The sequence below is a fragment of the Anas platyrhynchos genome, chromosome 11, assembly GCF_047663525.1.
Source record: "Anas platyrhynchos isolate ZD024472 breed Pekin duck chromosome 11, IASCAAS_PekinDuck_T2T, whole genome shotgun sequence".
NCBI classification, from domain to species: Eukaryota; Metazoa; Chordata; class Aves; order Anseriformes; family Anatidae; genus Anas; species Anas platyrhynchos.
This window is the reverse complement of record NC_092597.1, coordinates 16,519,581-16,531,881: the sequence shown is the minus strand read 5'-3', so window position 1 is coordinate 16,531,881 and position 12,301 is coordinate 16,519,581. Positions and strand designations below refer to the sequence as shown.

General features: G+C 40.5%; 1 protein-coding gene across 15 annotated transcripts in view; it reads left to right on the top strand.

Moving 5' to 3' along the window:
• Window positions 1-12,301, top strand: part of ARNT2 (aryl hydrocarbon receptor nuclear translocator 2) — a 114,037-nt gene that overhangs the window by 60,444 nt on the left and 41,292 nt on the right. For all 15 annotated transcript variants that reach the window (XM_072043463.1, XM_072043462.1, XM_013106565.5 and 12 more), the window contains 3 exons: window positions 5,058-5,160; window positions 7,783-7,848; window positions 8,302-8,387. In XM_072043463.1, coding sequence (XP_071899564.1) covers window positions 5,058-5,160; window positions 7,783-7,848; window positions 8,302-8,387 — 255 coding nt within the window. The remainder of the gene's footprint in view (window positions 1-5,057; window positions 5,161-7,782; window positions 7,849-8,301; window positions 8,388-12,301) is intronic.

Below are 12,301 nucleotides of genomic sequence, written 5' to 3'. Positions count from 1 at the left end.
GGCTGCTGCCTTCACATCTTCACGTCTTTCCTATACCAAAGTACACAGAGACCACTCTGTGATGCTGGCTCTCCTGGATGATCAAGACTTTTCTATGCTTCCTTCGTACAAAATCATAAATGATAAGTAGTTCATTTGCAGGGTTGCACTTCTGTGTGATGGGCTGTCAGCTAGTAGTTGGGAGTCCATATCACTGCTGCTACTTTCTGAAGGCTTAACATACGAACAGGGAGCATCAACACAGAATAAGTCTTTTGTTTTCTGACATTTCAGTTTGCGGGTCAGCTTATGTTTGTATCCTTGAGCATCACTTCTATTTTATTTTCATTATTTCCTCTTTTTTCCTGCATCCCTGTCTTGCTTTTTCCGTTGTTATAGTAAGATAAAGATGTTTTTAGTTTTCATAAGAATTTTTTGGTGCAGTATTCCTGTGTTCTGTTTTTCTTCCCTGAGCCTGTGGAGTATTTTTGATGAACACAAAGTCATCTTTTGTTATCTTGTCCAAACCAAACTTAGTTTCACCTTCATTTTATTTTGCCTGGAAAGAAGTATGTAGACAATCCAGTGGCAGAGAATAATTATGAAATATCCGGCTTGTTCTTTGTAAGGCAAGACACTATCCTCTACAGCATGAAGTTTGCTGGGTTGCTGAAGGTTATTGTTTTGAAGGCAATGTGAGACTCCTTCTTTTAGTTCAAACTGTTTCCTTATCAACTCCAAGATTCTGTGCAAGACAGCAGGTGATCTACTCATGAGCTGGAGGAAGACGGAAAGTTGTATCATGAGCTTTGCCAACAGTATTTTGGTGTGCATGAGGCCAAAACAAACCTCTTCTGAACCAAGAAAGCAAGTAGAAGTAGCCTTTGGATGCAAGAGAAGGATATTTCCATGCTGCAAACTCCAGTCCTGGATCTGGATACCATATGATAATTTTTTGAAAAAGACATTTACAAAGCAACTTGCACAGATTTTTTTTAAAGAAGAATACCTTCATGTAACAGGCCCTTCTTTCTAATTACAGACTAGGCGATTCTCCGGGGGAAATCCAGCAGAGAAAGCATTTAAGATAGAATTAGGTGTAGATGCCTATGGAGTTTTGGATCCACCAAAAAAACAACAACAAAAAAAAGAAAAACTAACAAAGAACAGGCTGTGTTTGATAATTGGGCTATAAATCCTAGCACGCAGTGCTTATACGTGGAGGAACAAATTTTCTAGCAGGCTGGTGCTATTGTGTGAAGATGGATTTGGGCCAGGCTTCCAGATTTGAAACCCCATGAACGCCGGTAGGCTCAGGCCAGGCTTTGGCTTGGGTTCATCTCAAGCATTGCAAGCACAGAAAAGGCGTTTGAACATTCACAGTAGCAATTGGAGGTCCAAAAGGGGAAGGTATCTGCATAATCCGTTCACTGCTTGCACATACAAGGGGCTTATTACTGCCAATTTGAACCTTTGTCTCCTTGATTGTTACGAGAACATTTTTAGAGCATCTTTGAAAACACACTGCAGCATAACACAAAGGGAATGCTCCTGGCATGCATCCTCGCTATTTGAATTGGTTGCTTAACTATTCTCTTCAGTGGGAAGAGCTTTATTTAGCTTCTCTAATTTTACCCAAATAATAAGTCTCTTGCACATTGTCCTCAACTATGTGGTCCCCTCTGACAGCCCTTTTCTGTAGCAACAGCTGAGGTTGTTCCTGAATTGCATGGTGGATTCAGAGGACAACGGGTACATTACAGGTTTAAGCAATACTGCCCTCTGAAAGTAGGCTGTAATGGGTAGATTTCAATAAATTATCAATTATATCCAGACCAACTGGAGTGATTCATGTGTTGGTTTTAATAAGCCTTGTGGTCATGTATTCACTTTCACTTTTGCAGCAGAGTAAACTCTGATTTCCTCTGAAGTGTGCAGCTGCTGTAAATGGTAACAGGGCAGCAGTGTCCGTCACGGGCATGCATCCTGTGCTTGCTGTGTCTGGGGGTTGTGTCTGAAGCTGGAGAGGGGAAAAGTTTCACGTGAAAGTGAACTACGTGCAATTACCAATTTGTGTGGAAGCTCATGGGGGATTCAGCTGGGGGTGGCACTGAATTGCGTTTCCTCATTAAAATTGTTCAGCTTAAGAAACTAGAAGAGGAAAGGGAAAAAAAATGCACATATGCCTGTTCAGTTAGAGGAAGTTGTCAGAGCATCCTAAAACATTTCGTATTAATGAGAATATAATTGCCAACTTTTACATCCGATCTACTTTATGCAGGCTTCCCATGGAGAAGCCTAAATGAGCATTTATCACTGCAGAGGCTTTGCTGGTGTAGAGGATGCAGGAACGCAGAGAGATATGAATATTTTATGGTTCTGTGACAGAGCTATCAACAGAGTGTACCATCTCCTTGAACTGAGCTGCGTGTGTGGCATGAAGTCGTGATTTATGTCAGATTGCTTGCCTGCAGAGTGGGACCCACTGAAGTCCATCATGTGAGCAGCTGCAGTGAGTTGCAGATGATATTAAAGCAGGTAGGAGATGATTTTGCAACTCCGTGCTGGCAGGAGTGGAGTCCCCTTCCCAGAGTCAGGCGTGGAGTGGCAAAGAGCCCGGGGAGGAGACATGGCTGTGACTTCTGCCTTGAGACCAGGTGAGGTCGTGTTGTTGCAGCTGCAGATTTTCACAGCAGTAAGAAGTTGTCACAAATATTTCCCTGCTCAGCATGGCCACACTGGTTGTGTATTAATCTCATAGCAAGTTGTTTCTCAGTTTGCTCTTCCAGGCACACTCTGCACACCTGATCTCATTGGTATTTTGAACTTAAAAGCTCCAACTTTGTTGAGAGCCCTGTTACACCACATCTTGACAAATCCCTCTTCTTCCAGGGGTGCACTGGCAGACTGGTTCGAGCTAAGCTGAAAATTTTATTCTTGGTCTACTCAACTATAATTCTTTTCCATTTTAATACAATTTGATCATAAACGTCCAGCAATGTATAAGACACAAATTGCATGTTCTTTATCAAAATTGGTGATGTATTGTTACAGCCCATATGGCAGGCTATTGAAACAAACTGCTGAGAGAGCTATGTCATAATATCTACGTACCAAACATTTCTGACTCACCCCCACCCTCACCCCCTGCAGTGATTTTGTAAGTCAGGGCAAAATTTAGACCGCTGTTTTTTATCTGGTACATACTTCTAAGGCATTGCTAAACAAAAAGTTAATCTTAAAAACTGTGACTTCTTGTTGGGGGTTCCAGGCTTGCCAAAGGAACATGTGTCAGCAATTTTAAGCTTAGCAGCCACGTAGCTCTGAAGTATATTTATAGATGCTCTTTCATGACAAAAAATGAGAGATATTCGTTGTCTGTTTGAGTTACGTTTACAGTAACAGCTTTTTATTCACTAACGTCACTTTAAGAATTTATATAGCAATGAAGAATAAAACTGAAGTGCACGACAAACAACTCTTCTTTTATTTACATGCATGACAAAGTTACTGGATTCAAAGAGAAAAACACTTTTAATGGTTTGACTTAGCACGCATGTTCATGTGGACAGCTGTGGCGTCCTGCACATATATGCATCTTTAAACTGTTTTATAACAATTTTATTCCCATTCTTGGATGGAGGTAAATACTTTCAGTTAAAGCAATTCTGAAATGCGTGTGGTTGCCAGTAGAGTTGTTTCAGAACTTAATTTTTGGACAGAGACCTTTGAGTAAATCTGGTGAGGGAGACTTTGAACATATTCTATATTTCTCCAATTTAGTACAGACAGAGTAGGTTATATTACTATAAATTTGGATACTGTCATATTACAGTAAAGGCTTGGAAGTCATAGGCTTGTATCGTTTCAATAATTGAAAGGTACTGTACCCACCATAAACATGTGGGTTTGCTCACGGCCTGTGTCATCAGCACTGGTGGGTATAATTTAGTTGTCTAGCAGCTGTTCCACTGCATTTCTCTTGGCCACTGTCACTTCTGTGGTGTATACAGCCCTGAAGCACTGTGGAGCTGAGCCAGTGATTCATTGCCAGTCCATTTTTGTAATAAGCAACATTTTATATTCATCTGTTAATGATCGAGCTGTAGATGCAAAAGAGAGTTTTGTTAGTTCTTTGATAGTTGAGGTCTTTTTCAACCTTAATGATTCAGTGATTCTGTGAACTTACAGGAAGCTAATACCCACACCCTGGTATTGCTGGGCAGAAGCTTTCTGTAGCACTCACTGCCTTCTGCTTTGTCTTAGGAGTGTGGAAAGATTCAGTCATGCTACTGCTTTGCTACCTTTGTGTTGTTTTTTTCCTGAAGACCTCCCCCAGCTTACTATAGGAGTATCAGCTCAACTCTCCCTCCATTTGTCCTCTCCTCATTGCTGTGTCTATGGAGTGAGAGGCTGAGCTTCGTGGTCAGCTCACGCAGATCAACAGGGTCCAACCACGGACCTTGCACAGAGTTGTGTTGAGTCCGATCATCTCACGGATCCAGCTGAAATTTAACTCCAAAAAATGCTGTTGTGTTGGTTTTTGATCAACTCTGAAATGGCCATACCACAGGTGCTGCTGTGACGTATTTTGTGTCTCATCACCAAGGAGAAAAACTTGGTCTTACATGTTCCTTATCATCTTTATAAGCTTGTAAGTATGAGGTCTTGTTACAATGGGGAGAGACGCACAAGCACAGAGGAGAAGCAGCTGCCAGAGGAATGGTGCCTGTTGCTTTATCCACACTTCTGGTAAGGAGCAGAGCAAGCAGATCAAGTCAATAAGCAGTTCTTGCTGTAATTGCCTACCCTGCCTCCAGACATTTGACCCTGGCTTGGAAGCTGGTCTAGGGCCGGTCAAGAAAAGAGCCATCACTCTTGTGACTCAGAGTCAGCTTTGCTGAAATCGTTAGTTAAGCCAGCACATAACCAATGTGAGACCAGGATCAAGCTGTTTTGTTTTTTTTCCCCACAGCGACTAATGACATTTGGTTTATGAGCTTATTGTCATCTTATTTTATAGTAAATGGGATTCAATTTATGTATTAAACGTTAGATGCTCTTCCTTGATTTTCTAGGACGAATCCTGGACTTGAAGACTGGAACAGTAAAGAAAGAGGGTCAGCAGTCCTCAATGAGAATGTGCATGGGATCAAGACGCTCTTTCATTTGCAGGATGAGGTATGTATTTACCCGGTGTTCCTGTTACAGTCTCTTCTCGAATTATAGGCTCCAGACATTGTGCTGCACTTATTTGACCTTGTTTAAAAGCTGAAGCTGTAATGACACATTCCTATTAAGAATTTCCAGAATGCTTACTTTTGTAACTGTAGTAAAACTGAAACTTGTTTTCCTTTATGATTAATGACAAAGCAGTACCTCATTTGTGTTGCAGTTATTTTTATCAGTATTGGGTGTTGTATGCTTTCCCCAGAGAGCTGCATGACAACTTCATCCCTGGAATGCAAGCAATTGTCTCTTCTGGTCAAATTATTCAAATCGATACTTTGGGAACTGAGCTTTCGCAAGTGTAATGAAAGCCCAACTCTGTGTATTTTTTCAACAAACCATAATATTAAAAGAATCTTGAAGACAAACAGGAATTCAGCTGAAAACTTGCCAGCTATGGAAGAATTAACCTAAGCCTGGTATGAATTAACCAGATGTCAGCTGGTTGATTCTAGATAAATGAGTAATTGTTGGAGGATTTTTATTTTGCAATTTTCCAGCTTCTCCTGTATTGCTTGGGCTTCTTAAGAGGTCTGCCTGCCCGGTGGTTCTGACTAGAGCTTTGTGGACACTTTTATTGTAGTGCAAACTGGATAAAATGTCTATTGCTATTGCAATAACTTCCTCTCACTGTGGTTGGGGGGGAAGTACATAATTGCATTTGCAACCTATATCCAATATGTACTCTGAGAACAGATGATGTAGAATTTGTTATGGAATGGAACGCACAAACCAAAATATCTGACACGTTACAACAGATCCATGTGCTTCTGTTAATTGTGGTGGATATTCTTCCGGTCGTGTAAGGAGTCAGAATATATGGCTGGTAGGTGCCTTTATAAGGGGTTTGTATACTTCATGCCTGCAACATCAGACTTGAAAGCTGTAGCTTCTTTTATGCCTTCACATACTCGGTCCATGCAGAGTCCCTGTGCTTTTGACTTCACTCTTCTTTGTAGTGAAGCAGCGTAATGCCCATAATTTAAACAAATGAGTGTTGGAGTATGCAGTAAGAAATGTGTATTTCAACAGTAGTGTTCATCAGACAAGGAGAATGCTTCAAAATTGAAGGATGAGGGCTACACTCCGAAGACCTGTTTTCATACTTTTTTTTTCAGTGTTCTGGAATATATGAGGTTGCTGCTCCTGTTGATGTTAACTGTATTTGGCTTTTGAAATTATGAATCCAGTATCATGCACGCATCCTCTCAAGTAACGTTAATTGTAGTTTTCTCTATTGTAGCTTGTTAGGAAACAAAATATGGTGGCTTCAAAGATTTCTTCAGAGATGTTAAGTCTGATACTTGCTATTCAGTAAGCATCTTTTCTTCTCTAACAAGGAGACAGCAACCCACAGCCAGTGCCAAGGATGGTTAGAGCTGACTAGTTAGGCTTTTGGATGTTATTTAGCAAGGCTGATACAGGCTGAGGAGCCAGGAGATGTCTTCAGATACATTTCTGGGTGTAGCAGCTGTGGTTTGCCAGCATGGGCAAGATGCTGCTGGTTGGCAGCGCCTTGTCTCTTTTGAAAGACAGCAGCCTGAATCCTGTGGTGTTACTACATTTTACTGCTAATTTCATGGGGAGAAGAAATACAGCCTGGCAGAGAGACACTTGGAACATTGATTTCCCTTCCTCCAAGCTGCACATAGTAGTCATGTGAGGAGGACTTTTTTGTGCAAGGAAGGCCTAATGTCCTGTTTACTGTTTTTCCCCAGCTTTTAAACCAGTTCAAATTGCAGTTATTTTTTAACACTGATTCTGGAAACTCCAGTGCATGAAAGTAGTTTTAGACATTCCAGTAGCCCCATTGTTTTTGTAATTCTAAATCTCACTTTAATTGTTCATTCCTTCTCATTGGCAGTGACTGGTAAAAATAAATAAATAAAAACCTTGTTAGAAGAATGATCCTCAAATAATGTGAATTTTCCTTGGGATTACTTCTTTCATTGTTATTGTTCTTTTTGTCAACTGCAAATGAACGGTTTAAATCCTTCAAACTATTTCCTTAGCTTCAAACGGATTGTTAAAATTATGCTGTTACACATAGAAATGCCGCAAAATATACAGGAACAAGTGTTAAAATTACTTGTCAGTATAAATAGTCCATTCTTGCAAAGATTAGCTTAATATCTAACAACATTATAGCTGGTGTGCAGCAGTTGTAATGCTCTGTCCAAGAAAGGTACTAATACACTGATATTTTTTTGTGTCAGTGTGTGGGGACCTGACTTACATTTTTGTCTAGTTTTCACCCTTTTTGTAATTTGTATCTTGAAGTGTATCTATTCTTAAGCCACTCTCAGAATTTGTTTCAAATAGTCCTTAGGTTTGGGGGGTTGGAAGGGAATCTTTATTTTTCTTTATAACATAGAGAAAATAGTAGTCGTATACCCAAAAGGTTTGAGCTGTGAAAGCTGCAAGTTCTAAGAAAAGATGTATCTGGGACTTCCTGTCAGAAATAAATATCCATTATGGTCTACTTATGCATACTAATAAAGATCGTAAAATGCATTTTCATCTCAGGTATTTATGTTCATTTTTGAGCCCTTTCAAATATGAATTTACTTTTAGGTGTGGAAATGCTCCTCTGGATCATTTACCTCTGAACAGAATAACCACCATGAGAAAAAGATACAGGTACTATTACTTAATTTACTGCAACAGTCAGTTGCCATAAGCACTCTCATTTTTCCACTGGTCTAATGCTCAAGTGCCGAAGAGTACTACCTGGACAAACATCTGCACTGGCGTACAATGTGAAGTAGCCCTGGGTCACAGGGGAGGAGAGCTTGCCACTCAGTTCAGCTGTGGCAGTCATTGGATCTTCTTGCAGGCTGTGAGCAAGTTACTCAATTTGTCTTTAACCAGTACCATCTCTGAAATATGCTTCACTGTATTTCTCTGAGCAGTATTGTGGAGAACAGGTAAGGTTTGAGTAGCATCATAATAGAGCTGGTATTGTGCAGAACTGTAGGGTCATGGCTGTTTCTAATATTAAAGTTAACGATAAATCATTAGTAGTAGTTTTAAAATGTAAAGCTATTCTGCATGTCAATGAACATGATATTTTTGTGTCTCCTTTTCATTTAGGAATGGCCTTGGCCCAGTAAAAGAAGGTGAAGCACAGTATGCTGTTGTCCATTGCACTGGCTATATCAAGGCATGGCCACCAGCAGGTGTGTATCTTGTACACGATGTGCAATGCACCATCTGCAAAAAGAGATGGAAACATGGCTCAGGATCCATTTGCTGGTACAGAGCTGGTCTTCTATCGGATTTTAGAGGCTTTTGAATATCAAGCAGTCAGCAGTTGTTACACTCTCAAAATATCCTCATTGTTCCTGTGAAACCCTTCTCAATTTTATTGCCATGGAGTGCTGTAGGAATTGTCAGTAATGGAGGACTACAGCAATTGAAGCCAAAAGTTCAGTCTGATAGCCCACATAAAAATGGCCAGATTTTAAGAAGGTAAACACAGAGTGCTTGTACCTCTATAAAGCACCAACTAGTGCTTTTATATTTAAGTACCAAGTTGCAAGAACCCACATATGAAAATGTGTCATTTCAATTCTGGTGCATAGGTCTTCGCTTCAAAGTGGTGGTGGTAGTGAAGAATGTTCAACATTTTTGATAAGTTCTCTATTAAGGCTGTTTTTCTGAGAAACTTGTCTTGATGTGTTTCTTTGAACTACAGAGAAAACATTTACCTTCTGTAACTTAGTATTGCACATGGGAATATTTACACTGGAAGAATTCAAAGAGGAGACAATGGAGTTCATCCAGACATCATCATGAACTGGGCTGGCTGACCTTGGCATTTGCAGTAGTTGAAGAGGGCTGTTTGCAATATGACAGCGCCTGGCATGAATCAAGCCATGAGTTGTTCTGCCCTTTTGCGGTTGTATACCGCAAGCATAAATCACATTTAGGCAGGGATGAATGCTAAAAGTAGTTTGCACCAAGTCTGTACACGGGTGTGCAGATTACAGGCGTAAACCTCTTGTTGATTTCCTGCTGAACTGTAGTTTCAGAAGTTATATAATAGTTCATTTACCAGTGATTTTCATCTTGCACACAAGTACACACAAATATACATGTTTAAAATAGTACAGAACTGAAGCTTGTGACATTTTCTGTGACTTTTGCAGCCAAGAACGGGGCTAATTTATATCACACGTGATCTGTGCTGGTTCAGACCACAATGCAGACAGTGAAAACCTCAGCTCTTATTGCTGATAGTATTTAATATACTTCAGCGTGATGTAGAAGTCAAGATGTTCCAATTTCATTTTAATCCCAGAAGAGTGAACAGAACAGTGTATGTAAATTGCTCTATGAAAATGAAACATTTTTGTTTGCTTCCACAAAGAGGTCAGCCTTTCTGTTGGTATTCCCAAGCATAAGTGAATTTAGCTGTGATATACAGGATGTCTCTTCAGAAAGATGCAGGTCAAATGAGATTTCTTGGAGATCCTTGCTCGTTTAAAATGAAAAGCTTGCTGTACGGTATTGGAACCTTAGAGTCCTAACGTTTCAGGGCTGTGAGGTGTTTTCCCCTACTCTAGCTCCTCCAGAACCACGCAGTTGTCCCATGCTTAGCATCCTCTCCAGTCTCGTCTTCAGTAGTTTATGGGAAGATTATGCCAGTATTCTTGGACTATCTTTCACATAAGATCAAGCAGGAATTTTCTTGTCTCTGTCTCCAGTGTTCTGGTGCACTTCCAGAAGGAATTCATATCCTGTCAGCTTTTACTTTGCTCAGTTAAACCATCCCACTTCTAATCTCCACTCTTACTATGTACTCTTTTCTTTGCACTTACTCATCTTTTAACTTCACTCTTCAAAATGTGGGTCACCAGAGCTAGAGTCTTGTTCCAGATGATACTGTGGTGATATATAATAAAAAGGGTATTTCCTGTCCTGACTGGCAGTATATGATATGGTCTGTTTCTCTTTTATATAGTGCATCCTGTTGGCATCTTAAGTCGCCTAATATATATACCAGACTGTCTTTTCCTCAGTTGTTGTCACTCAAGATCTTCCAGTTTATAACAAAAATAGCTGTGAATTGTGTGATCTTCTGATTTCGTAATGTGAAGTTTCATCCCGTTTCTGTTGCTGTATTCTGTGGCAGTTATTGGTCCCCAAGTGCATGCTTATGCATTTAGCAATGTTGAATTTCATCCCATTTCTGTTACTTCTCTCCTCAAAATCCCATGGTGCTCCCCCTATGATATCCCAGTGCTCCTCCACAATGTTAATGCCTCCAAACTATAGCACAGTCCTAAGGGATGTTCTAGTTTTTTTTTAAGAGCCATATGTGGAATTTCAGTGTTCTTTTATGTTACCATCCAGATTGTTACTCGTCACAGTCACGCATATAGGGCATATAGTACAGAATCGAGACATCTTTCATGACTATTTATTTGCCCTCACCCCCAAGTCTTACCCAGTTTGTATTGGTGATTATCATGTATATGGTGTCTTTAGGAGCTGAATGGGAGTATCTAAAGGCTGAATTGGCTTCCAGTATATTTGGGTAAATCAGTGGCAACATTACTACATTTGTTCTCATTTCCAGCAGTAATTCAACCATAATGTGCAAAGCAAATGAAATAACTGCACGAGTAATCGAATTTGCTAAAGCTTTTCCACCCTGTAATAAAATTACTTTTTTTCAAGTCAGGTAGCAATTAACAAGCCCCTAGCTTTTTCATCATCTCTGCATTCATGGGAGTAAATGTGTTTGTGCCAAATGTCAGCTGTTTTAAAAATTAGCTGTAGAAAGTATCATTTTCACTTATTTTTCAATTGCCAAGTGGACACTCCAATATAAACTCCGTATCTTGTTCTTTCACAGTATGCAATGTGGCACGTGCATTATGCAACTAAGACATAAGGCATACTCCATAAAGAAAATAGCAAATATTTAGCAAATTTACTTAATCTGCACTGAATTAAATTTGTTTAGCACCCAGTATTTTCTCTTTCTGGGTTGTATTGCAGTGTCCATCGCCAGTGTGTTAATTCTTTTTCAGTCCCACACTACAGAACACAAGCAGTAGTGATGCAGAAATGCTAAGACAAGAACTGATGCACCATCAGCGTTAATGTGATAGAGCAGCTGGTCAAAGGTTTGACAGTTGCTGCTATGAGTAATCGATGCTAAATCACTCAGGTAATTTGAATATTTTAAACATGAAAACAAATGAACTATAAACAGCTGTCATCAGTATGGTGGCATGTTTTAAGGATTTTGCTTGCTTTTTTCGGAGATCTAAAGCAGAAAGCAAATTCTGTTTTGTCTCATGTCTGTGGTCAGTGTGAAATCACTTCTGCCCATCTAGCCTTTTTTTTTTCTTTCTTTTTTTCTCACCTTATGGAGCAGCAAGGCTCACCTACTTATTGGCAGGCTGCCCGTAGTGCCTTTGTCACTTTGTGATAGATGGGAGAGAAAACAGAGGAAGCATCATACCTCGTCCTCCTCCCAGAAGTGAGCAGGGAGCAGGCAGGGCCCATGGGCAGCATCTGCTTCCTTCCTAGCAAAGCAGACCAAGGGAGAGCTGCGGTCCGTGCTCCCTCTGCATTCCCCTGCAGAAGGTGCTCTTTGGCCGTTCCCTTAATCCCGTGGGGTTTGCCTTTAGTCGAGTAAACCACAGAGGGAAGACAGCTGCTTGGAGGGGTGGCTCTGTTCAGGCTGGGTGTTTTCCTGGTCTGTTTATTGTCCTTTGTGTCTGCAGCAGAAGGGTCAAGCTCTAAGTGCATGTACAAGCCCCAGCATATGATACGTGCACACCCATACGCTCACAAATTTTAAGTTGACATTAGGTAGACTCTGCATCAGGGTAAGTTTTCTGTGGAAGTGAGAGGATTCAGATCTTCCAGATTGACGTTCCAACCTGTTACGTTGTTCATTTCTTACGTGGATAAGTAACGACAGTGCAGTGTTGCATTATTTTGAATGAGATGAAAAGCCCCCTTGTTTGAAACTGGCTGTGTACCAGCTCCAGGCTTTGTCCCCCTGTTTCCCATGAGGCAGCCCAGCTAGAAGGCCGTGTGATTCTTAGCCCAGAGAATGCTTCGAGCTCAT